The sequence below is a fragment of the Chiloscyllium plagiosum genome, unplaced genomic scaffold (assembly GCF_037043375.1).
Source record: "Chiloscyllium plagiosum isolate Xiang-an unplaced genomic scaffold, Cpla_swu_hap1 HiC_scaffold_1, whole genome shotgun sequence".
Classification (NCBI taxonomy): domain Eukaryota; kingdom Metazoa; phylum Chordata; class Chondrichthyes; order Orectolobiformes; family Hemiscylliidae; genus Chiloscyllium; species Chiloscyllium plagiosum.
The window spans coordinates 95,180,425-95,208,029 of record NW_028270139.1 but is presented as its reverse complement, the minus strand read 5'-3'; the positions used below and the strand labels follow the sequence as shown (position 1 = coordinate 95,208,029).

At 40.6% G+C, this 27,605-nt stretch overlaps 1 protein-coding gene across 1 annotated transcript; it reads left to right on the top strand.

Annotated features, from left to right (window-relative positions):
* The first annotated feature begins 1,615 nt into the window (after positions 1–1,615).
* Positions 1,616–21,359, top strand: LOC122549199 (granzyme K-like). Its single transcript, XM_043688604.2, has 5 exons — positions 1,616–1,712; positions 13,821–13,983; positions 16,310–16,451; positions 18,528–18,803; positions 21,028–21,359. Exons 1-5 carry the CDS (start codon positions 1,616–1,618, stop codon positions 21,208–21,210), a joined length of 861 nt encoding a protein of 286 aa, XP_043544539.2. The 3' UTR covers positions 21,211–21,359.
* Positions 21,360–27,605: the final 6,246 nt, after the last annotated feature.

The following is a 27,605-nucleotide window of genomic DNA, read 5'->3' as shown; positions in this document are numbered from 1 at the left end:
AAGTTGTCGATGATGAGCACTGCTGCAACTGTAAAGAACATAGGAGTAAGAGTAGATTCTACCCCTTGAGCCTGTTTTGCTATTCAGTGAGAAAATGAGTGATCTAACTCCATATACCTGCCTTTGTACCGTATCCCTTAATAATTTTGTTTAATAGATATTTATTTGTCTCAGATTCAAAAATAACCAGTGATCTAGCTTCCACATTTCTCTTGAATGGTCTGGCCCTGATTCTCAGACTATGCTCACAAAATGTGCTCCCTCAACTGTGTTCCAGTCGTGCCGAGAATGAGTGTTTAAGGTAGTGAATGGGGAAGCAGGAATCAAGCTGGAAGGTGTCAAGCAACTTGAGTTTTATTGGAGGTGTACTCATCCAGGGAAGTGGAGATCAGCCATTATATTTATATGGTTGATTTCTGGTCAGTGGTAACTCCCAGAATTTTGACAGTGGAAGATAATGATAACAGTTGTATCATTTAACATCAAGGAAAGATGCTTTGGTTAGTCATTGGTTACGGTCATTTTGTGATACAAATGTTACTTGCCACTTATCAAACCAAGTTTGAATTTTGTTCAAATCTCACTATGTTCACACACACAAACTGCTTCATTCACTGATGAGTTAAGAATGGAATCAATTCTAAGTATGTCATATCTGTTATCGGAATGTTTAAATGAAAATGAATCCTACATATAGATTGATAGATCTAGATATCCAAAAATATCCAAAGGTCCTCCAACTCATCCATGCCAATCCAAAATCCTAAATAAATCAAGTCCCATTTGCCAGCATTTGGCCCATATTTCTCTAAACCCTTCTTTATTCATATAACCATCCAGATGCCTTTTAAATGTTATCATTGTACCAGCATCCACCACTTCCTCAGGCAGCTCATTCCACACATGCAGTATCCTCTGCATGAAAAAGCTGTCCTTTAGATCCCTTTTAAATCTTTTCCCTCCACCTTAAACCATGCCCTCTAGTTTTCCATTCCTCCACTCTGAGGAAAAGACTTTGGCTCTTCACCCTATCCATGTCCCTCATGATTTTATAAACCACTAGAAGGTCATACCTCAGCTTCAGATGTTCTAGAGAAAATAGTCCCACTATGGGTGGCATGGTGGCACAGTGGTTAGCACCTGGGTTCAAATCCTGCCTCAGGCAACTGTTTGTGAGGAGTTTGCACATTCTCCCTGTGCCTGTGTGGGGGTGCTCCGGTTTCCTCCCACAATCCAAAGATGCGCAGTGTTAGATGAGGAGGGGAATGGGTCTAGGTGGGTTCATCTTCAGAGGATTGGTGTGGACTAGTTGGGCCAAAAGGCCTGTTTCCCTGCTGTAAGTAATCTAAGTCTAAAATAGCCCCACTCTATTCAGTCTCAACTCCTCCAACCCTGGCAACATCTTTGTCAATCTTATTGAACCCTTTCAAGTTTCATAAATGATCTTAGTGATCCATTTCTTCTGACCAATGTCTGAATTTTTATTATGCCACCTGGTCAGCTTCAGCTAATATCATGTGACTTGCTGTAAGCGAAATTGGTGCACAAGTGAAAGGTTCTTAGAGATGACATCAAAGGGAACAAACCACATCCCTTTGAACTTGATATAAATTCAATGAGAGTTTTATTTGTTACCACAAGAGAGGCAGCAATGAATTCTTTTCAACACAATCTGTTTATTTCTTTGATTGTTCTTTCCCTAACTCCAATGTGTAAGTAGCAAACTTTGCAACTTTTATAATTAGCATATTTATATTAAGATTTATTTTCATAAATCTTATATGGTAATACATTTGTCTCAAGAAATGTAGTTTATTTTAATAATCCGTATGTGGCAATAAGTGTGTCTGAAGATTCACCTAAATGTTCAATGATTGACATGTTAATAATTCCTCACAATTTTTGTTACAAATCTGGAGTGAATGCTTGAAGTTGAGATGACCTTTTATCAGCCCTTCATGGTTTGAATTCTGATTAAACGTCATCTTGACCTTAAACATTAGTGTAGTTTTTCACCACAGATGATACCTGACCTGCTGAGTTATGCTAACATTTTGTTGTCTTATTTTTAATTCAGGTTTCCAGTCTTTTGCTTCTGTATTATTGCAACAGATATCTAGTTCTTTACGTTTTGATTTACTTTTATTTCTTAATCTTAAGAAATAAAAATAAATAGCTACCAGCATGTCTGGCAAATTATTCCATTCTTAATATTGAGCAGAAACAAACAGTGGTTTCTATTGGTCTCTTGAATCATGTTTCACAGAAAGAATGTCTGGCTCGTAGCAATTGTGCCAGTTCCGTTCCTCATTCTGGTCCCATAACGCTGCAAGTCTATTTCTTTCAAACACCTCATTAAATTTCAGCTTTGAAGTTCATAGAGTCAAATTTAGCTTTGGGAATTGACATAAAATAAGTGATGATATATGGCTTCCTATTCTACACATCCTCAGTCTGGTAAAGAGTTTACAATTGCTTAGGAGAGGCTATTGGATAGGTTTAAGATCAAAGTACCATGGATGCTAGAGATCGGAAATGAAACAGAAAGTCCTGGAGAAACTCAACAGTTAGTATTTCAAAGCCAATATCTTTGGAACAGGTAAGTCTTGCTCTTGAATTGTTCACTCTGTTTCTGTCTTCACAGATGCTGAGTTTCTCCAGCACTTTTTACTTTTATATGTATTGAATAAGCTGTCTAGACTTAATATTGATAAGATGCCAGGTCCAGATGAGATGCATCCCAGGATACTAAGAGAGAAGAGTAAAAGTTACAGAGGCACTGACCATAGTTTTAAATCTGCCCGGACTCAGAGGTTGTTGCAGAGGATTATAATTACAAGTCTTACACTCTTGTTCAAAAGAAGGGATCAAGATATGCCCAACAATTACTGGCTAGTCAGTTTTCTTTGCTTGTGGAAAAGCTTTAAGAATAAGACTTCAGGCAAAACAGCCACTTCGTATTTGGGTTCAACAATTACAGGCTTTCTTTTATAAACCTTTTCTAGGAAGTACACAATAACAGTGCACTAATTCCAGAACTCTAGGATAAGGTGCTGGGATGTGGGTTTAAATGCAGTAAAAAAAAACTGGATTAAAAAGCTGACTAGATAACAACCATGTAACTGCTGCCAATTGTCATTAAAACAAATTCATCAGGTTCTCTAATTTTTTTTAGGGTAAGAAATCTTTCGTCCTCACCTGATCTGGTCTGCATATATCTGCAGACTAATGCCCTGTTATTAATTTGGGATGTTCAATAAATGCTGACCCAGCCAGGAATGTCCACATCCCATCAACAATTTAATTTTAAAAAGCAGTTACATCACACAACCTTATCAATAATCAGATTCTGCTGATATCCCTTTCATATTTTCATTAGCTCCAGGATATTTGTTATCACTGTCAGCCTTACTATCAATATTCCCTCTAAGGTGCATGACTGTGTGTGAGCAATCAGTGCAAAGTTCCATGTACGGCAATTGGCATCTAGTTCCTCTCATGTATGGACCTTGGAAGCCTGTGCCACCAGAGAGAAGATGAGAGAACACTGCTAACATCAACCTGTGACTGTTGATCAAACAGATAAGGTTGTTCAGTTTTCCAACCTTACATCCTTAGTTGGGTTCCCACAGAATTGGCTACATTTCCCAATGTGCTTAGGAAAGGGGCTCATAGCTACATAGATCTATTCTGAGCTATTATTGTACATTTAAATATCAAACTTAATCAATTGTCTCACTTCAATCAGTTTAGGAATCCACGTTAATTCAGGAAAACCAGGATTAGTGCAAATCATTTTTCACTAATATGTTTGAGTTTTTGATTAGGATTGATGGAGAGGATTGATGTTAATACTGTTGATGTGATGTACAAGGGCCTCCAAGAAGCATTTAATGAGGAACCACACTGCAGAGTTTTGAGCAAAGTCACTGTTCATGGAATAAAAAGGACAGTCACAAAATGAATATAAAAACTGACTGAATGACAAAAACAAAGGTCACTGCATTTTGGGCTAGAGGTTTGCAATGGAGGTCCCAGATGTTGATGTTGATGAGACATGATTTCCCACGTATAAAGCCATGTTGACTATCCCTAATCAGTCCTTGTCTTTCCAAATACATAGGCAAAAGTGAGGACTGCAGATGCTGGAAACCAGAGTTTAGATCAGAGTGGTGCTGGAAAAACACAGCAGGTCAGGCAGCATCTGAGGAGTAGGAAAATTGACATTTCGGGCAAAGCCTTTCATGTACATCCTGTCCCTCAGGATTCCCTCCAACAACTTGCCCACCACCAACTTCAGGCTCACTGGTCTATAGTTCCCTCTCCTGTCTTTACCACCTTTCTTAAATAGTGGCACCACGTTAACCAACCTCTAGTCTTCTGGCACCTCACCCGTGACTATCAATGATTCAAATATCTCAGCAAGGGGCCCAGCAATCACTTCTGCACCAAGACTGTGGTGAACAGGTCACAATATTAACATTGGTGGATGATCCAAAACTTTAAAATTGTGAACTGTGACGAAAATAGTGTAGAACCTCAGAAGAACAGATTTGTAAAATGGGCTTAAAGGTAGCAGACAACATCTAATGCAGACAATTGTGAATCATAGAATCATAGAGATGTGCAGCATGGAAACAGACCCTTCAGTCCAACTCATCCATGCCGACCAGATATCCCAACCAAATCTAGTCCCACCTGCCAGCACCTGGTACATATCCCTACAAACCCTTCCAATTCATATATCCATCCAGATGCCTTTTAAATATGTACTAGCCTCCACCACTTCCTCTGGCAGCTCATTCCAAACACAGACTACCCTCGGCATGAAACAATTGCCCCTTAGGTCTTTTTTATATCTTTTGCCTCTCACCCTAAATCTATGCCATCTAGTTCTGGACTCCCCCACCCCAGGGAAAAGATTTAGTCTATTTATCCTATCCATGCCCCTCATGAATTTATAAACCTCTATAAGGTCACACCTCAGCCTCCGATGCTCCAGGGAAAACAACCCAGCCTATTCAACCTTTCCCAATAGCTCAAATCCTCCAACCCTGGCAACATCGTTGGAAATCTTTTCTGAACCTTTTCAAGTTTCTCATCTTTTCAATAGGTAGGAGATCAGAATTGCATGCAATATTCCAAAAGTAGCCTAACCAATGTCCTGTACAGCCGCAATATGACCTTCCAACTCCTGTACTCAATACCCTGACCAATAAAGGAAAGCATACCAAACGCCTTCTTCACTATCCTATCTACCTGCGACTCCACTTTCAAGGAGTTATGAACCTGCATCCCAAGGTCTCTTTGTTCAGTGACACTCCCTCGGACCTTACCATTAAGTGTATAAGTCCTGCTAAGATTTGCTTTCCTAAAATGCAGCACCTCACATTTATCTAAATTAAACTCCATCTGCCACTTCTCAGATCATTGGCCCATCTGATCAAAAACCCAATGTAATCTGAGGTTACCTTCTTTGCTATCCACTACACCTTCAATTTTTGTGTCATCTGCAAACTTACTAACTGTACCTCTTATGGTCACATCCAAATCATTTATGAAAATGACAAAAAGTAGAGGACCCAGCACCGATCCTTGTGGCACTCCACTGGTCACAGGCTTCCAGTCTGATAAACAACCCTCCACACCACCATCTGCCTTCTACCTTTGAACCAGTTCTGTATCCAAATGGCTAGTTCTCCCTGTATTCCATGATCTAATCTTGCAAACCAGTCTCCCATGGGAACGTTGTCAAACGCCTTACTGAAGTCCATATAGATCATGTCCACTGCTCTGTCATCATCAATCCTCTATGTTACTTCTTCAAAAAACTCAATCAAGTTTATGAGACATGATTTCCCACGTATAAAGCCATGTTGACTATCCCTAATCAGTCCTTGTCTTTCCAAATACATAGGCAAAAGTGAGGACTGCAGATGCTGGAAACCAGAGTTTAGATCAGAGTGGTGCTGGAAAAACACAGCAGATCAGGCAGCATCTGAGGAGTAGGAAAATTGACATTTCGGGCAAAGCCTTTCATGTACATCCTGTCCCTCAGGATTCCCTCCAACAACTTGCCCACCACCAACTTCAGGCTCACTGGTCTATAGTTCCCTGGCCTGTCTTTACCACCTTTCTTAAATAGTGGCACCACGTTAACCAACCTCTAGTCTTCCGGCACATCACCCGTGACTATCAATGATTCAAATATCTCAGCAAGGGGCCCAGCAATCACTTCCCTCACTTCCCACAAAGTTCGAGGGTACACCTGATAAGGTCCTGGGAATGAATCCACTTTTATGGGTTTTAAGACAACTAACACTTCCTCCTCTGTAATATGTACATTTTTCAAAATGTCACCATCTATTTCCCTACATTCTATATCTTCCATGTCCTTTTCCACAGTAAAAAATGATGCAAAATACTCATTTAGTATCTCCCCCATCTCTGACAGCTCCACACAAAGACCACCTTGCAAATCTTTGAGGGACCCTATTCTCTCCCTAGTTGCCCTTTTGTCCTTAATGTATTTGTAAACACCCTTTGGATTCTCCTTAACTCTTTTTGCCAAAGCTATCTCATGTCCCCTTTTTGCCCTCCTGATTTCCTCTGAGGATCTTTTGAGGATTCATTTGATCTATCTTGTCTATACCTGACATACATTTGCTTCTTTTTCTTAACCACCCCTCAATTTCTTTAGTCATCCAGCATCCCCTATACCTACCGGCCTTTCCTTTCACACTAACAAGAATATACTGTCACTGGACTCTCATTATCTCATTTCAGAAAGCTTCCCATTTTCCAGTCGTCCCTTTATCTGTGAACATCTGCCCCAATCAGCTTTTGAAAGTTCTTTCCTAATACCATCAAAATTAGCCTTCCTCCAATTTAGAACTTCAATTTTTAGACATAGTCTATCCTTTTCCATCATTATTTTAGAACTAGTAGAATTATAGTTGCTGGCCCCAAAGTGCTCGCCCACTGACACCTCAGTCACCTGCCCTGCCTTATTTCCCAAGAGTAGGTCAAGTTTTGCACGTTCTCCAGGAGGTACCCCCACATATTGAATTAGAACATCATCTTGTACACACTTAAGAAATTCCTCTCTATTTAAACCCTTAATACTATGGCAGTCCCAATCTATGCTTGGAAAGTTAAAATGCCCTACCATAACTACCCTATTATTCTTACAGATAACTGAGATCTCCTTACAAATTTGTTTCAGTTTCCCTCTGACTATTAGGGGGTCTATAATACAATCCCAATAAGGTGATCATCCCTTTCTTATTTCTCAGTTGTACCCAAATAACTTCCTTGGATGTATTTCCAGGAATATCCTCCCTCAGTACGGCTGTAATGCTATCAAAAACATCACTCCCCCTCCTCTCTTGCCTTCCTTTCTATTCTTCCTGTAGCATTTGTATCCTGGAACATTAAGCTGCCAGTCCTGCCCATCCCTGAGCCATGTTTCTGTAATTGCTATGATATCCCAGTCCCATGTTCCTAACCATGCCCTGAGTTCATCTGCTTTCCCTGTTAGGCCCCTTGCATTGAAATAAATGCAGTTTAATTTATCAGTCCTACCTTGTTCTCTACTTTGTCCCTGCCTGCCCTGACTGTTTGACTCACTTCTTTTCTCAACTGTACCCGTCTCAGATTGATCTCTTTCCTCACTATTTCCCTGGGTCCCACCCACCCCCCCCCCCCCCCCACCTTACTAGTTTAAATCCTCCCAAGCAGTTCTAGCAAATCTCCCTGCCAGTATATTAGTCCCCTTCCAATTCAGGTGCAATCCGTCTTTGTACAGGTCACTTTTACCCCAGAGGAGATTCCAATGATCCAGAAATGTGAATCCTTCTCCCATACACCAGCTCCTCAGCCATCCATTCATCTGCTCTATCCTCCTATTCCTACCCTCACTAGCTCACAGTACCAGGAGTAATCCAGATATTACTACTCTCGAGGACCTCTTTTTTTAACTTCTGACCTAACTCTCTATATTCTCCCTTCAGAATCTCAACCTTTTCCCCTCCTATGTCATTAGTTCCCATGTGTACAATGACCTCTTGCTGGCCCCTCTCCCCCTTGAGAACATTCTGCACCCTCTCTGAGACATCCTTGATCCTGGCACCAGGGAGACAACACACCATTCTGATTTTTTGCTGCTGGCCACAGAAACGTCTGTCTGTGCCTCAGACTGGAGAATTCCCCTAATGCAATTGAGCTCTTGGAACCCGATATTCCCTCATTACATTTGAACCAGTCTCAATTCCAGATACTTGGTTGTTCCTGCTACATTCACTGAGAATCCATCACCCACTACATTTTCCAAAACAGCATATTTGCTTGAAATGGGGATAGCCACAGAAGACTTCTGCACTACCTGCCTACCTCTCTTACCTCTCCTGGAGTTAACCCATCTATGTAACTGTGTCTGCAACTTTTCTCCCTTCCTATAATTGCCAACCATCACAATCCTTTCTCTTGTAAATTCTTCATTGCCTCTAACTGTCTCTCCAACCGATCCATTCCATCTGGTAGGATTCACAACCAATGGCATTTATTGCAAATATAATCCTCAGTAACACGTAAACTCTCCCTAAACTCCAACATCTGACAAGAAGAGCATATCACTCTACTGAAGGCCATTTTTGCTTCTTTCAATCTACAGACTCAGAAAATAATACTGTCTTATTCCTCTACAAAACACTGCTCCAGGCTAACTTAATACTTATGGCTTACATTTTTAAGTTTGGTTAAGAGACACATCTCAATAAAACATATAATCAAGAAAGAATCAACTCTACTCACTACAGACTTACTGTAAGGCCACACTTTAAAATATTCACTTATCTGTTTCTGGGCTGTGACCTCTCCCAAACATGTTCCTTCAAGATCAGTGGTAAATTTCACTGTTTGTTAATTTTCCCAGATGCACTCCAATGTCCAGCGATACATGAATTCAGCAGCGAAGACAGCAATTGTGCAGATTCACTGCTGTGTCAGTTAGCAGTGTGGGTTTCTTTCTCTCTCTCTCTCCTTCACTGACTGACCATGTGCTGCCTTTGTCTGTTCCTCTCCCTTTTAAAAATGCTGTTGTTTTGACTTATTTTTCTCCCAAGTTCCAAAACAATACAACAGCATATAAAATAGTACCACAAAGGTAATAATCTCTGGATTACTACCTGATCCACGAGCTAATTGACAACGGGTCAATAAAATTAAGTAGGTAAATGCATGGCTCAAAGATTGGTGTAGGAGAAATGGGTTTGAATTCATGGGCCATTGGCACCAGTACTGGAGAAGAAGGGACCTGTTCCCATGGGATGGTCTTCATCTGAACCATCCTGGGACTGGAGTCCTAGCAAATTGTTTAACTCTGGCTGTAGACAGCGCTTTAAATTACATGGATAGGGTGGGGGAGGGTTCAGTTCTAGGGGAAATTAGAAAACCCAAATTAAAGGACGAGGTACGAGTGCAGAACTCAGGAGAGGTTATTAAAATCTCCAACACAGACACAAATAGTGTATGGAAAGGATTAGCAATCAAACATCAAGCACACTGGACAAACGAATGACAATGAGAAGAAGGACGGTTAATACAAGATTGAAGGTGCTATATCTGAATGTACACAGTATAAGGAATAAGGTAAATGAGCTTATGGCACAGATCAAAATTGACAGGTATGACATCGTGGGCATCTTAGAGTCTTGGCTGCAAGGGCATCAGGTTTGGGAGCTGAATATTCAAGGATATACATCCTATCGAAAACATAGGCAGGTGGGCAAAGGGGTTGGGATTGCCTTATTACTAAGAAATTAAATTAAATCAATAGTATGAAACAAAGCAGGGTCAGATGGTGTAGAATCTGTGCGGGTGGAATTGAGGAACCACAAAGGTAAAGAAATACCAAAGTTGGAGTTATGTACAGGCCTCCAAACAGTAGTCAGGAGCTGGGGCGCAAGATACACCAGGAGATAGAAAAGGTGTAGGAAAACCAAAGTTACAGCGACCGTGGGGGATTTCAAAATGTAGGTGGACTGGGAAAATCAGGTTGGTAGTGGATTGCAAGGAAAGGAATTCATGGAATGTCTACGGGGTGGCTCTTTGGAGCAGCTTGTGATGGAGCCGACTAGGGAACAGGCCATACTGGATTTAGTGTTGTGCAATGAGGCAGACTTGATAAGGGAGCTGAAGGTGAAGGAACCCTTAGGAGGCGTGATCATAATATGATTGAATTTACTCTGCAATTTGAGAAGGAGAAGAGAGAATCAGAGGTAACGGTATTACAGCTGAATAAAGGCAACTACAGAGGCATGAAGGAGGAGCTGGGTAGAATTGACTGGGAGAGGAATATAGCAGGAAAGACAATGGAACAGCAATGGCTGGAGCTTCTGGGAGTAATTTAGGAGACACGGCAGAGATTCATCCTGAGGGAAAAAAAGCAGGGTACAGGGAGAATGAGACAACCATGGGCTGACTAGGGAAGTCAGGGATAGCATAAAAGCAAAAGAGAAAGCATATAGTGTGGTGAAGGGCAGTGGGGAACTAGAGGATCGGGAAGCTTAGACCAACAGAAGGCAACAAAAAAAGAAATAAGGAGGGAGAAGATTAAATATAAGGGTAAGCTAGCCAGAAATATAAAGGAAGACTGAAACAGTTTCTTTAGATAAAGAGCAAAAAGAGGCAATAGTGGACATTGGGCCGCTGGAAAATGATGCTGGAGAGATAGTGGTGGGGAACAAGGAAATGGCTGAGGAACTGAATAATTACTTCACATCAGTCTTCACAGTGGAAGACACAAGTAATATCCTAAAAATTCAAGAAAGTGAGGGGTCAGAGCTGAGTATGGTGGCCATCACCAAGGAGAAGGTGCTAGAAAAACTGAAAGGTATGAAGATGGATAAATTACTTGTACCAAATGGACCACACCTTAGAGTTCTAAAGGAGGTAGCTGAAGAGAGAATGGGGGCGTTAGTGATGATCTTGCAGGAATCATTAGCAGAAAGGGTGCCAGAGGACTGGAAAAATTGCTTACACAACGCTCCTGTTTAAAAATGGAGTAAGGCAAAAGATGGAAAATTACAGACCAATTAGCCCTAACCTCAGCCATGGGTAATATTGTGGAATCCATTGTAAAGGATGAGATTTCTGAATACTTGTGTATGGTAAAATAGGACAACATCAGCATCGTTTCATCGAAGGGAGCTCATGCCTGACAAATCTTCTAGAATTCTTTGAGGAAGTAACGAGCAGGTCAGACCAAGGAGAGCCAATTGATGTTATCTACCTGGACTTCAAGAAGGCCTTTGCCAAGGTGCCACATAGAAGGCAACTAAGTGAGATCAGGGCCCATGGTGTCAGAGGCAATGTGCTAGAAAGTTGGCTATCTGGCAGAAAGCAGAGAGTGTATATAAACGTGTCCTTCTCAGGATGGAAGCCAGTGACTAGTGGTACTCCACAAGGCTCAGTGTTGGGATCACAGCTTTTTATTTTATACATTAACGATCTAGATGAAGGAACTGAGGGCATTCTGGTTAAGTTTACAGGTTCTACAAAGATAGGTAGGAGGACAGATGGCATTGAGGAGGCAGGAAGGCTGCAGAAGGATTTGGACAGGTTAGGAGAGTGGGCAAAGAAGTGGCAGATGGAGTACAATGTGGGAAAGTGTCAGGTCATACAGTTCAGTAGGACAAATAGAGGCATGGATTAATTTCTAAATGGGAAGAAAATTCAGAAGTCTGAAGTGCAAAGAAATTTGTGAGTTCTAGTCCAGGATTTTCTCTCAAGGTAAACTTTCAGGTTGAGTCAGTCGTTAGGAAGGCAAATGCAATGATGGCATTTATTTTGAGAGGACTTGAACATTAAAGCAGGGGTGTACTTGTGAGGCTTGAAAAGGCTCTAGTTAGACCACATCTGGATTATTGTGCACAGTTTTGGGCCCCATATCTCAGGTAGGATGTACTGGCCCTGAGGCGTGTTCAGAGGAGGTTCACAAAAATGACCCAAGGAATGAAAAGCTTAACATATAGGAATGCCTGAAGACTCTGGGTCTATACTCAATGAAATTTAGAAGGATGAGAGGGGATCTAATTGGTAGGAGAGACTAGGACCCGAGGGCACAGCCTGAGAGTAAAGGGAAGACCTTTTAGAACAGAGATAGGGAGAAACTTCTTCAGCCAGAGAATGGTGAATCTATGGAATTTATTTCCACAGAAGGCTGTGAAGGCCAGGTCATTGAGTATATTTAAGATGGAGATTGATTGAGTATCAAGGGAACCAAAGGTTAAGGGGAGAAGGCAGGAGAATGGGATTGAGAAACCTATCAAGTAGGCAAAAGTGAGGACTGCAGATGCTGGAAAAACACAGCAGGTCAGGCAACATCTGAGGAGCAGGAAAAATTGATGTTTCTGGCAGGAATCCTTCATCAGGAGTGAGGGCTCCTGCCCAAAATGTTGATTTTCCTGCTCCTCTGATGCTGCCTGACCTACTGTGCTTTTCCAACACCACTCTAATCTTGAGAAAGTTATCAGCCATGATTGAATGGAGGAAAGAGACTCAATGGGCTGAATGACCTAACTTCTGCTCCTGTGTCTAATGGTCCTATGGTTATCAGAGCTCCACCTATCTAGTCACGCAACATTGATGCCACTCAAGTACCAGGCATTAGTTATCTCCAACAAGAGAGAATCTAACCATCGCCTCTAGACATTCAAAGACCTCACCTACACTGAATCTCCCACTATCAACACCCTGGGTGCACTTCTCTATAAATACAGTATCTATAAGATTAGATCAGAGACTAGAAATGTTGTAGCGAGTAATACACCTCCTGACTCTGAAAGGACTTTCCACCATCTACAAGGCACAAGTCAGGAGTGTGAAGAAATAGTCCCCACTTGCTAACATGAGCACAGCTCCTACAGCGCTCAAGAAGCTGGACATCGTGCAGAATAAAACAGCCCACTTGATTGTCACTGCATCTATAAACATTCACTACTGCCCCTGCCAATACATAACAGCAGCAGTATGTACCATCCACAAGATTCACCACAGAAATTCGCCAATGTTGTTTGGACAGCACTTTCTACATCCATGACTACTACCATCTAGAAGGGCAAGGGCAGCAGATATATTGGAACACCACCACCTGCAGTTTCACTCTAAGCCACTTACCATTCAGACCTGGAAATATTTTGCTGTTCCCTCCATGTTGTTGTATCAAATCCTGAAATTCCCTCCTTAACAGCATTGTCGGTCTATCCACAGAACATGGATTATAAAGGATCAAGAAGGCTGCTAATTATCACATTCTCTAGAGATAAGCAATAAATGTTAACTCCCATGTACAAATTTTTAAAAATCTTCAATTCTGAACTTATCAAGGAGGAAATGCCATTACTATTTATAAATGCCAAAACAATTGAATTTGGTTGGGGCTAGGACACTACCCTGAGGAACTCTGATATTGTCGGCTTGCACCCAGGCGATATGCCTCCAGAAATGACAACCATCTGCTTTTGTGTTAGATGTGGCTGCAGCTTGTTGAGAAATTTACCCCTGACAACGCTGATGTTAATTTTAACTGAACTTCCTTGGTGTCACACTCAGTCAAATGCTACCTTGATATCAAGGGCAGTTACTGTCACCTCAATTTCATTTTCATGCTTTAGTTATGTGACAATTCTATGAAACTATATCGCATTTAAACATACCTTGGAAGTGAGTATGACAGGAATCCTATTTAAAGATGTATTCATCATCATTTAGTGCCCATTTCATTAATTTAATAACCTCACAATATCTTTTTTTAAATACAGATCATGGTGTGGAAATTATTGGAGGTCATAAAGTTAAACCCCATTCAAGACCTTATATGGTCTCTATCCAAGAGTACAATCATGAAACAAAACGTTATGAACATCATTGTGGAGGGGCTTTGATCAGTCCCAAATGGATACTGACAGCAGCACATTGTAAAAGGTAAGTTGACATGTGCATGTGTATAAATGAAATATTATTATGATTACTGATTCACGTTCATAAATTGCATGTCTCCCACACCCAGACCACATCAACTACTTCAACGTATTTATTTTAATCGATGACCTTACTGATAGATGGCAAAACATGATATGACCTAATGTGAGCATGATTTAATTTGACAAGTCATTCATCTAAAATTCATGATAATTCAAAGGCATGCTTTTGGGAATATCATTGTCTCCTTCTGTGCATCCAGTTTGTACAATAATAAGCATGCTGGTTCATTGGTTTTCAGGATTGTATAGATCCAAAAGGAACAAATACTATTCCAGTGATGACTTGTTATTGATTTGTTGTGTTCTTACATGTCAACATTATCAGAAACATGATTATTTTCCTAACATTCTGAGCAACCTGCAGTTTGTGCAAAATGACCATTGCACATACTAGGTATAACTTGCATGAAAAATGGCTTGGTGATACAATATTAAGTCCTCTTATCAAACTAAAGTGCATCAATAAGTATACAGTGAGTCTGCTTTCAGGAATTTGGCCTTGTTGTTGGAGCCTTCCACTTCAGGCTGCAGACATCACCAATGAAGGTTTTTCACAGTAGCAGGCAGTTAGTAAAATGACCAGGACAGAACTGTACACAATGAAGCACAACTTCGGCAACACTTGGTGGGATTCTACTTGGAGAACCAGAAATTAACTTGGAATCTGAATATATTGGGTTTTGTATAGGATTGATGCCAAGCTTTGGTATGGACAGGACTTTTATCTGTTTCTTTCTGTGTCTGTGGAAAGAGGAGGATGTGGGCTAATACTGAAATTCTCTACATTGGGAATTTCTCAGAACCAACATTGCTAACATCATTGACAGGGGTACACCTGGTGGTATGGGAGAACACCAGTGACACAGAGGCTAAGGCATAACCAGTGGAATCACACATTTGCAGAGTTATTGGCCGGATATGCTCTCCCAACCTCAATTGGAATCTCCACATTGAATATTTTTCAACTGTTTTCAATTTTATTTTCACTGTCTAGATAATTAGATTAGATTACCTAGATTTCCTACAGTGTGGAAAAGGCCCTTCAGCCCAACAAGTCCACACCGACCCTCCGAAGAGTAACCCACCCAGCCCCATTTCCCTCAGACTAATGCACCTAACACTATGGGGCAATTTAGCATGACCAATTCACCTGACCTGCACATCTTTGGATTGTGGGAGGAAACCCACACAGACAAGGGGAGAATGTGCAAACTCCACACAGACAGTCCCCCAAGGCTGGAATCAGACCCTGGTGCTGTGAGGCAGTACTGCTAACCACTGAGCCATCGTGCCGCCAAAGTTCAGATTCTTTACAGTGTGGAAACAGGCCCTTCGGACCAACAAATCCACACCGACCCTCTGAAGAGCAACCCACCCAGACCCATTCCCCTACATTTACCCTTTCACCTAACACTATGGGCAATTTAGCATAGTCAATTCACCTAACCTACACATTTTGGACTGTGGGAGGAAACCCATACAGACACAGGAGAACATGCAAACTCCACACAGACAGTGCCGCCCTAGGTAAAACAGCACTATGGTGACTCAGTGATTACCTGAGGGACCCACAGTTTCCAGTTTCCTCCCACAGTCCAAAGATGTGCAGGTTATGTGGATTGCCCATGGGAAATGCAGGTTATAGGGATAGGTTAGGAGAGGTGTATCTCAGTGGGATGCTCTCCATGGTCTCAATGGGCTGAATGACCTGCTTTCTTACTGCAGGAATTGTATGAAAAGCCACATTTCCCATTGTATGTGTTTTTCTTTATAATTTATGATATTTCATATATGCTAAACAAAAAGAAAAATGTAATTACTGGAAGTCTGAAGTAAAAACAGAATGGTTTGGAAATGTTCAACAAACCAATCAGTATCTGATGAAGCATTTTATTGAAATGCCAACTTTTCAGGTATCAATGAAGCCACAATTTAAATACAACATTAATGTATGTTGGGATGGAACACAGCCGAGGGCCATGAATAATGGGTTTCAGAAAGAGTGTAAAGATGTAGATATAGATTGTAGCAAATTTGGTTATGTTTGCACTGGCATAGGTTGAACCAAATGGTGTTTTTCTGCATTGTGCATTCAAATTTTGATTTTGTTATGAAAGAAATAGTAAATATTACGTATTGCTCCATTTTGTTCAGCTTGTATGCTTGTACAGTTTGAAACCCAGATTGTTTCTTTTCACATGATTGCCTCAAACATGTTTTTTTTATGAAAATGAAGAATAATTATTTGTCCGTCTGATGAAATGCAGGCAAGGAACTTTTCAAGTCGTTCTTGGAGCACATTCTCTTTCACAGAATGAGAAAAGTCAACAAAAATTTCAGATTGAGAAGCCGCACCCCCATCCACAGTTTAACGCAACAACTGTAGAAAATGATATCATGCTACTCGAAGTAAGAATTTTAATTACATTGTTCCATTTCTTGTGTGGTGTTACAAGCTATTAATTTAGATAAATAACAATGTTTCATTTCACAGAGAAGTAACAATTTTATGTGCTCTATTTCTTAGAGTTAATTTATTGGTTATAAATTTATTAGGTCTGCCACTTTTAACAATTAAGGAATAGCAAACATTAAGATTCAGGCACATGGAAGGATACAGTTTTTATGCTGCATTTCCTCATGTGTAAGAACTGATAATGAGCATTGACAGACTGCCTGGCTTGGAAGGGGCATCAAATTTGAAGTTGATGTCACAGAATCACAGAACCTTTACAGAATGGAAGAGGCCATTCAACCCATCACCACGCCACTACCTTCAATATTCACTTTTCTGGTGCCCAGCCGATGTCAGGTGGTCTGTCTGGTTTTATCTCTTCTTTGAGACTTTGCAGCAATTGACACAACCCAGGGGTTTGCTGGGCCATTTCAGAGGGTATTGCTGTGTTTCTGAAGTCACATGTAGGCCAGACCAGGTGAAGATGGCAGATCTCCTTCCCTGAAGGACATAAATGAACAACTTAGACATTGTTAAGACTGTCATAGAATTTAGTTAACACATCTGTCCCCTTGTGATCTAGAGTTTCTCTCCCTGAAATTCCCAAACAAGATGGAATGATATCATCAGATTGCATGAAGTTTAATGCAGTCTCCAAAGCTAACCCTTTCAGGACCATTAGCTTATGCAACAATGTCCAAGATCTCCCTGGTGTCTTATGCCCTGTTTAAGCATTTTTTACATTTCTCCATGATTTTCCTTATAGTTTATATTGTCTAAATGCTGTATTAAAATGTTCAAACATTGCATTATTTGAATTTTCTGAATTGTTCTTTGTCTAATGTGCATAAATGATGGTGGAATGTTTCAGGGAATTGGAGAAGAGATATGATTTAAGTTATATACTATTTTTGTGCCAGATCTTTTATATTTATTTCTATTTGTTTATGATGGTTTTTACAAATTGACATAAAAAACTAAGAAATTTAGTCAGTATAATAGGCAGAAAAGCAATATAAATGTGCTCCCCGGCAGCTATGCAGTTTGAGGAGATTCCTTCTCAGTGTAAGCAAACAATCCTAGCCATTTTTATATATGCTGACCAAGTCTCCTCATCATGTTTTTCTTCATCCGCCTATCCAACTTAATATTGAAGGGCAGAATATTTTCTGCATCTGTAACCAAGCCTAGAATTGTGAAACCTGAATCTCACAGCCCCACATTCTGTATAAACAGGTTCCACCAGCCTTTCTTTTTATCTTTAATTTACTAATTTTTTAATCTTTAATTTTTATTCTTTCAATTATTTGGAAAGCTTCTGCTGCCTTCTATTTTGTTTGATTTCTTCACAACTCACAACTCGCTTCAGAACATTTATTATAACTCACTCCATGATCTATCTAATAGAAGTGTCTTCATTTGTTAATTCTTTCATCCTTCCTCACTTCATAGGTTTTGCTATGATTCTTGAACTAGATGGTTTTGTAACAAATGCTTCCACATTGTACCCTTCCCAAATCCTCAATTTCCACCCTATAGCCTGCAGCTCAATTCTGCACACAGTTTACTATTTATAGTCTTATTTGTTTCATATTGACTGATTATTACCTTTCTGTTTTTAAATTTATACCTTGTGAGATAAAAATCTAGAATTCTATTAGTTTCTTGTAATTTTTATTTACCAAACTGGGGCCCAACTGGGGCCTTTATTGTTCTGTGAACTAAATCTTTTAATTCATTTCACAATGTTGTGCACACATCCACTTAATTCATAATTCTTACAATTTTTTGAAACCAAAATGTATGATTTTTAACACTAAACTGACATTGATTTCTATTGATTTTTTTCCCTCAATTCCTGCATACCAAGTTTAGTTTTCTAAAAAATAATTATAATATAATCTATCTACTCCAATCTATGAGAATGTTTAATCCAAGAGAGAAAACAATTCTGTGGCACATTTCTTACAACTTGAAAATTTCAGTCCTCTTTTGAAATAAATCAATAGTTTATTAACATTATGCATTAGATTTCCAGTGAAGCAAAGCTTAACAAATATGTGAAACTGCTCAAACTACCAAAAGATGACAATGAAGATGTGAAACCTGGAACTCCATGTACAGTGGCAGGATGGGGAGCGACGATTCCATATTCAACATGTTCATCCGACACACTTCAAGAAGTGAAGATACGTGTAATAGATCGGAAAAAATGCCAAGTTAAGCATTCTTGCAAACGTGTGATTGTAATAACCAAGGATATGATCTGTGCTGGTGACAGAAAAGGCAAAAAAGACACGTACAATGTGAGTATTCTACAGTAGCTGATAACATAGAGTCATATGAGTCAACTCATTGAAGTTTTACAGAATGGAAAATGGTTCTTCAGCTCTTCATATATGTGACAATCATCAAACATCCATCTATTCTAATCCCAATCTCCAGCACTTGACCGGTAACTTTGTATGCTATGCCATTTCAGTGTTCAACTAAATGTTTCTTCAATGCCTTGAATGTTGCCACCTTTTTAGACAGTGAATTACTGATACCTAGTACCCTCTGGGTGAAAAACCTTTTCCTTCAATCCACTCTAAACCTGCTGCTCTTTACTTTAAAGCTGTGTTTCCTGGTTAAAGAATCATGGAGCTTTTGGAATTTGTGTAAGAAGCTAGTATTAAATGACACCTGCCACATAATAAGCTGAGCAAAGAAGAAAGCTTAAATCAGAAAGCCTTTCTAAAAGGCTATGACTGGAGGTGCCAATGTCGCACTGGGGTGGACAAAGTTAAAAATCACACACACCAGGTCATAGTCCAACAGGTTTATTTGGAAGTACTAGCTTTCGGAGCACTGCTCCTTCAACAGGTGGTTGGTTAGTTGCATTCCGAAAGCTAGTGATTCCAAATAAGCCTGTTGGACTATAACCTGGTGTTGTGTGATTTTTTAACCTTCTAAAAGATATTCAACTTAAAGCTTGTTAAGAAGAGAAAAGGCCATGGAATTAAGAGGAAACTAAGGAATTGAATATGGAATGGTGATGTAATTTTGATGCTTTTCAGAGAAGTCATGGGGTGCAGTATGATCCCCCAAGATTATCTTTGGATCCTTTTACTGTTACATTTCACATGACCTCGACTCAGACGTAGGGAGTAGAATTGTGAAGCTTTAAGAGATAAAAAACTTGGCTATCTAACCAATAATGATAAGGGTGGTCCTAGAATTCAGGAGGCAACAGGCAAGGAAGTGAAATGGACACAGGAATGGCAGATGGATTTCAATTGAGACTGTAGAAAGTTGTACACTTTGAGAAGACTCATAGGGAAAGAAATATTTTCTATAAATAGCATAACTTTGAATATTGTTGAGAAGCAGAGGGACCTATGTGTTGATAATGTTTTGAAAAAATCTTATGGGTCACTTTGTTTTATAAATAGTGCCATAGAATGTGAAAGGGAAGAGACAATAGTGCAATATTATAAATCACTGTTTAGAATTCTGTTGGAGAACTGAGGACATTTAATAAAGGTTAACCAGGGTGTCATCAGGGATTAGACATTTCAGTTATGAGGAAAGATTGAAGTTAGGATGGTCTCCAGGGAACATAATAGTAGAAGGTGAGAACTCATAGAGGTTTTCAAGACACTGAGGGCTGTGATGGAGGAGACAAATTAAAGCTGTTGCCAATGGAAAGCTCTTGTGCAATATCAAGAAGTCATGAATTCAAAAGTATTATCAATTAATCAAGAGAGGAGAAAAATAGCTTTCATTTAATGAGTTGTCAGTATGTGGAACATTGGAAAATTGATAAAAAGAACTGTGGATGCTGTAAATCAGAGAGAGAAATAGGGATTGCTAGAAAAGCTCAGCAAGATCTGTAGAAAGAAATCAGATTAATGTCTTGGGCTGAGTTCTGAGGAAGGGTCACACAGACACATAGAGAACATGCAAACTCTATTCCATCAGCCATCTGCGACAGGACTTAAACCCTGGATCCCTGGTGCAGTAAGGCAGCAGTGCTAACCACTAAGCCACTGTGCCACCCACAGGCCTTTTAAAGGCATGATGAATCAAATGGCCTCTGCTGTATTGTAAGTTTCTGTGATTGTTTGAAATGAGGAGTATCTGTGAATAATTACAATTATTTACTTAGTTGTGTGCATTTTAACATTCTTATAAAGGTTCAAACATGTGTACATACTAAACACACCTCAGTGTGACAAAGTTAAAAATCACACAACACCAGCTTATAGTCCAACAGGTTTATTTGGAACCACCAGCTTTTGGAGCGCTGCTCCTTCATCAAGTGACAACCACCTGCTGAAGGAACAGCACTCTGAAATCTAGAGCTTCCAAATAAACCTGTTGGACTATAAACTGGTGTTGTGTGATTTTTAACTTTGTACACCCCAGTCCAACACCGCACCTCCAAATCATGGCTACTTTCAATATGACAGGAATACATTGCAATCAAAACAATTCAATTCAGCCATTTCGACTTAATTATTGTATTTTTCATTTCTCTTTTTCCAGGGTGATTCAGGTGGTCCTTTAATTTGTAACAAGAAATACAAAGGCATTCTGTCTTTCGGTCCTCGTGATCCAAGCACCAAAGTACCTGGGATTTACACTCGCATATCAAAGAAATATCTTGACTGGATTGCAAATATAATTGGTGTTGAAACTTCCAATATGACAGCTGAAGATTTCTACTGAGTGTTGAGTCTCACTGCTACTTGGTTTTGCTTTTATCGCCTTGTCATTAAATTGCTTTGCTTCAGGAAGGACCTGCATACTCTTTACTCATGCCTTTGCTGCACTGTACCACATTCAGGCATAATAAAACTGAAATGTGAAATTCTCAATATAAAATGCATCCCGTTTCATTAGCTGAATCCTCAGACAGAGTTATGAGTTGTGAAAATGGGTCAAAGAGAGATAAGTAACTGAGATTTTCAAATGGAGTTTAAGTAACAGGGTAGACCTGGTTTTTATTAGATACTATGTCATCAAATATAGAATCTAGTAGGTTCTGTAAATCTCTCAGCTTTTGAACTGAAACCAAACCTTACAATATCAGCAACTTGATTCACCTTGTGGGGACTAAAAATCCTCCAAAAGCCTACAAGGCACTGAAAGCCTCGAGACCATAAGTGATGTGAGATTCCAGATGGGAAGATAAGTTGGCACCAATTATTGTGTCTCCCTATCTTTATCAGTCCTACACCTACAGCTACCAGAGAAACAGTTATTCGCAGCAGAGGTAACTACAGTCCCAAAGTAATGAGCAGAAACAGCCACTGTCACCAATTGAGATTGACTGATGGCAGGGAACATTCAACAAAACTTTGCAGGTTTTGGTGAATATGGGGCCATCTGAGTTGAGTCACACTGAGGGTCACAGATACACAATGCAAATAATAAATAAACACAGATATAAACATGTAGATCAGAGGTATTGGGATGATTTTCATGTGTTTTATTTTGGCTAAATCTAAGCTGTGCTGTTTTTTGATGGGAGTTCTGCCCGTTTTGTCAGAGATTCCCTCTGCTAGTCCTAAACACCAAAACCATTGACCAAGATGAGCAGATTCAGTGATGGGCAAAAATGCAGGACGCATGTTTGCTGGACACTAGGATATTAATGGAAAAAAATAATGAAGCAATGATTTTTAAAGCTGCATTTAATTTGCAATAATTTCATTGCCTGTTTGCTATACTTGCAGAACAGAGGTGTTTAGGAGTCAGATAGTGGTCAAAGTAGATTTGCAATGTGGTTCTTGCAAATTGAACTTTGGCAATTCAATCATGATGGAGTTAGCAGCAATAATGTTACAAAATACCAATAATAGCTCAAAGGGAACCATCAATATCGCAACTTCCTGGGATTCTGTGTGAGACTCAGAATATTAATTCATCAATTGCAAAATTAGTGTAATGAAATGTCCTTGGTAAGTACATACATACCTGTCAGACAGGGAGGAAGTGGTCGAGTGAGGGAGCCATGGTTTACTAAAGAAGTTGAATCTCTTGTCAAGAGGAAGAGGTTGAAATGTGAAAGCTTGAGAGTTAAAAGTTAGCCAGAGGAGACTTAAAGATAGAGCTAAGAAGAGCCAGGAGGCGTCGTTGGCAGATAGGATCAAGGAAAACTCTAAAGCTTTCTATAGATACATCAGGAATGACTAGAGAAAGGTTAGGGCCAATCAAGGAGAGTAGTGGAAAGCTGTGTGTGGAGTCCAAGGAGATGGGGACACGCTAAATGAATATTTTTCATCAGTATTCACACTGGAAAAAGACAATGTTGTCAAGGAGAATACTGAGATACAGGCTATTAGACTGGACAGGATTGAGGTTCACAAGGAAGAGGTGTTAGCAATTCTAAAAAGTGTGAAAATAGATAGGTCCCCTGGCCCAGATGGGATTTATCCTAGGATTCTCTGGGAAGCAAGGGAGAATATTGCAGAGCCTTTGGCTTTGACCTTGATGACATCATTTTCTACAGGAATAGAGGCAGAAGACTGGAGGATAGCAAATATTGTCCCCTGTTCAAGAAGGGGAGTAGAGACAACCCTGGAAATTATACAGCCGTGAGACTTACTTCAGTTGCGGGTAAAGTGTTGGAAAGGTTATAAGAGTTAGGATTTATAATCATCTAGAGGTGAATAAGTTGATTAGGGATAGTCAGCATGGTTTTGTGAAGGAGAGGGCATGCCTCGCAAACTTTATTGAGTTCTTTGAGATGGTGACCAAACAGGTGGATGAGGGTAAAGCAGTTGATGTGGGGTATGTGGATTTCAGTAAGGCATTTGATTAGGTTCCCCATGTTAGGCTATTGCACAAAGTACGGTGGCATGGGACCGAGGTTGATTCAGTGGTTTCGATCAGAAATTGGCTAGCTGAAAGAAGACAGAAGGTGGTGGTTGATGGGAAATATTCATCCTGGGGTTCAGTTACTAGTAGTGTGCTGCAATGATCTGTTTTGGGGCCACTGCTGTTTGTCATTTTTATAAATGACCTAGATAAGGTGTAGAAGGATGGGTTAGTAAATTTACAGATGACACTAAGGTTGATAGAGTGGTTAGTGCGGAAGGATGTTGCAGGTTACAGGGAGACATAGATAAGCTGCCTCCATGGGCTAAGGGGTGGCAAATGGAGCTTAATGTGAAAAAATGTGAGGTGATTCATTTTGGAAGGAGTAATAGGAATACAGAGTACTGGGCTAATGGTAAGATTCTTGGTAGTGCAGAAGAGCAGAGAGATCTCGGTGTCTACGTACAAAGATCCCTGAAAGTTGCCACCCAGGTTGATAAGGTTGTTAAGAAGGCATACGGTGTGTTAGCTTAGGAAACTCTAAGCTTATCCGATTACCAATTATCTGAAAATCGGATTATCCAAAGGAGATCAAAGATGTGTTTCCAACAGTGATCGCGTCTTTTGTTCACAGTGATTAAACAGGCACAGTCTCCAAATGACTGTCTGCCCGCCCTCTCTCTCTGTCCACACTTTCCTTGGAGTTCTACACAGGGGTAATCCCTAACCCAACTCCCCTTCCCCAGATAATCTCTCCAACATTGTCCTGTACAGAGCAAAGGTGAAACGTGTGTGTGTGCGTGCGTGTGTGCGTGCGTGCAACCCCACAAAGGCAGCTGCAGTAGTCTTGTTGTTGGTGTCCAGTCCAGCTGCACCAGAGAGGGGGCAGGTGTGTATGGGGTTGGGGGTGTGTGCTGGGGGTGGGATGGCGGTGTCGGACAGGGTTGGGTGTGGGGCCGGTGTCGGACTGGGTTGGGAGTGGGGGATGTGTTGGGGGCAGGGGGACAATGTCGGTCAGGAGTGGGGTGTGGGGTGTGTTGGACAGGGTTGGGAGTGGGAGTGGGAGCGGTGTTGGACAGGGTTGGAGGCGGGGGGCCTCATGCTTTGTGTGCTGCTGCAGTCTCCTGAACAGGGAGCAGACTTTAAAAACTCCGAGCCCCAGAGGAAAGGCATTTGATCAATTAACCGAATAATCAATTATCCAAACGAAATAGTGCCCACCCATCACGTTTGGATAATCGAGGTTTCCCTGTAGTTTGATAGAGAGATTGAGTTTCGGAGCCACAAGGTCATGAAGCAGCTGTACAACACTCTGGTGCAGCTGCACTTGGGGTATTGCATACAGTTCTGGTCACCACATTATGAGAAAGTTGTGGAAGCTTTGGAAAGAGTTCAGAGGAGATTTACTGGGATATTGCCTGGTTTGGAGGGAAGGACTTATGAGGAAAGGCTGAGGGACTTGAGGCTGTTTTTGTTAGAGAGAAGAACGCTGAGAGGTGACTTAATTGAGACGTATAAGATAATCAGAGGGTTAGATAGGGTGGACAGGGAGAGCCTTTTTCCTCAGATGATGATGGCTAGCATGAGGGGGCAAAGTTTTAAATTGAGGGGTAATAGACATAGGACAGATGTCAGAGGTAGTTTCTTTACTCAGAGAGTAGTAGGGGCATGTAATGCACTTCCTGCAACAGTTGCAGAATTGCCAAATTTAAGGGCATTTAAATGGTCGCTGGATAATCATATGTATGAAAATGGAATAGAGTAGGGGAGATAGGCTTCAGATTCAGTCGACTCAACATCGAGGACCGAAGGGCTTGTAGTGCGCTGTAATGGTCTATGTTCTATATTCTGTGTTCTATGTTCTAAGGAAGTCCTGTACTGAATCAGTAAACAGTTGATCGTCTGATGTGGGACTGTGAGAGACAGGGTAGTGGAGAGCTGTGGGCTTTATCTTCTTGAGGGAAACGTAGAAACAGGAGTAAGCGATTCAGTCCCTCTAGCTTTTCCACCATTCAACGAGATCATGGCTGATAAAGGCCTAACTCAGATATCTGCTGAGTGGCGATTTGTTCTGGGAATGGCATGTGATAATATGGAGCCAGACTCTGAAGTGATAGATACCATGGGGTTGGGATTGTCAATGAAGTAAATTTGGAAAGATATGGTAAGACATCTCACTCGGCCTCTTGACTAAAATTCTTCCAAAACGTCATTGCTTATGAGAAAGTGGAAATGAACACAATCATTTCAAAAATAAATTGGATGTCCCCCTGAGGGAAATAAACTTGCAGATATAGAATGAAGGATTGGAACAGACTGGATGCTCCACATATAAAAACATGGACTCAAGTGACTGAATGGCCTCAGAATGACTAACTTTCCACGTTCAATCTTACTCTGTGAATGATCACATGCGCAGTGATAATATCCCTCCCTTCAGACCAGGATATGTCAGTTCAAATCCCCCCTGCTTTAGGGCAGTGTGAAGTGCCACAAGGATCGGTGCTGGGTCCTCTACTTTTTGTCATTTACATAAATTATTTGGATGCGAGCATAAGAGGTACAGTTAGTAAGTTTGCAGATGACACAAAAATTTGAGGTGTAGTGGACAGCGAAGAGGGTTATCTCAGATTACAACATGATCTTGACCAAATGGGCCAATGGGCTGAGAAGTGGCAGATGGAGTTTAATTCAGATAAATGCGAGGTGCTGCATTTTGGGAAAGCAAATCTTAGCAGGACTTATACACTTAATGGTAAGGTCCTGGGGAGTGTTGCTGAACAAAGAGACCTTGGAGTGCAGGTTCATAGCTCCTTGAAAGTGGAGTCGCAGGTAGATAGGATAGTGAAGAAGGCGTTTGGTATGCTTTCCTTTATTGGTCAGAGTATTGAGTACAGGATTTGGGAGGTCATGTTGTGGCTATACAGGACATTAGTTAGGCCACTGTTGGAATATTGCATGCAATTCTGGTCTTCTTCCTATCGGAAAGATGTTGTGAAACTTGAAAGGGTTCAGAAAAGATTTACAAGGATGTTGCCAGGATTGGAGGATCTGAGTCACAGGGAGAGGCTGAACAGGCTGGGGCTGTTTTCCCTGGAGCGTCGGAGGCTGAGGGGTGACCTTGTAGAGGTTTAAAACATTATGAGGGGCATGGATAGGATAGATAGACAAAGTCTTTTCCCTGGGGTCGGGGAGTCCAGAACTAGAGGGCATAGGTTTAGGGTGAGAGGGGAAAGATATAAAAGAGACCTCAGGGGCAACTTTTTCATGCAGAGGGTGGTACGTGTATAGAATAAGCTGCCAGAGGAAGTGGTGGAGGCTGGTACAATTGCGACATTTAAGAGGCATTTGGATGTGTATATGAATAGGAAGGGTTTGGAGGGATATGGGCCAGGTGCTGGCAGGTGGGACTAGATTGGGTTGGGATATCTGTTCGGCATGGACGGGTTGGACTGAAGGGTCTGTTTCCATGCTGTACATCTCTATGACCCTATGACTCTAATTATCCATCAATAATCACAGGGTAATTATGGGCTCCAACCACTAGGTGGCCTTTGGATTGAGTCACTTTATTTTGCAAGGGAGAACATTGGGTAAGCTATCAGAATTTTTATAAGATTCGAAGTCTCTTTCAAAGTAATGTTCAAGGCCCATAAACAGGTTTGATAAAAGCATTAATGTAAACATACAAGCTTCAGGTGATAAGCTCCTTTCCATACTGTGCAATAGGCTCTGGCTATTAATGTCCAGAGTGACTGCAGTCTGAACAAAGATTGTCAGTACTGTGGTAAGTATTCTGAATTACAGTATGATAAGAGGTATAGAGATTAAGTGTTGGTTTCATCCCAGACATCTTCCTCCGGAAACAATTTTGTCCAGCCCCATTTCGTGGTCCGCTGGCTCTACTGCCATTGAAGTTATGACTGAGTTACTGAAGGGCAACTGCAGAAAGTCCATCCCATTACAATTCTAAATATTTTTAGTTGTTAATATTGAAATATTTATGTGTGATAGACTTTTCAATTGAAAAAGAAGGGGAATATTAGTGGATCCACATCCATCACTAGTCTATCAGAAAATTTTGACCATTTTCCCTCCATTAATTTCAATGGATAAACTATTGCTTCTAACTTTCCCGGATAGATTCTTTTGGTGGCATGATACTGTGGAATAAATTCAAACTATCAAAATCACTCACCCTATCTGAAGAGCCAAAAACACCTGTCAGTGTGGCTGTTGATTAATTTATATTTTCATGCAATTTCAAAAGATGTTCATGTCATACTTTTGAGATCAGCTGA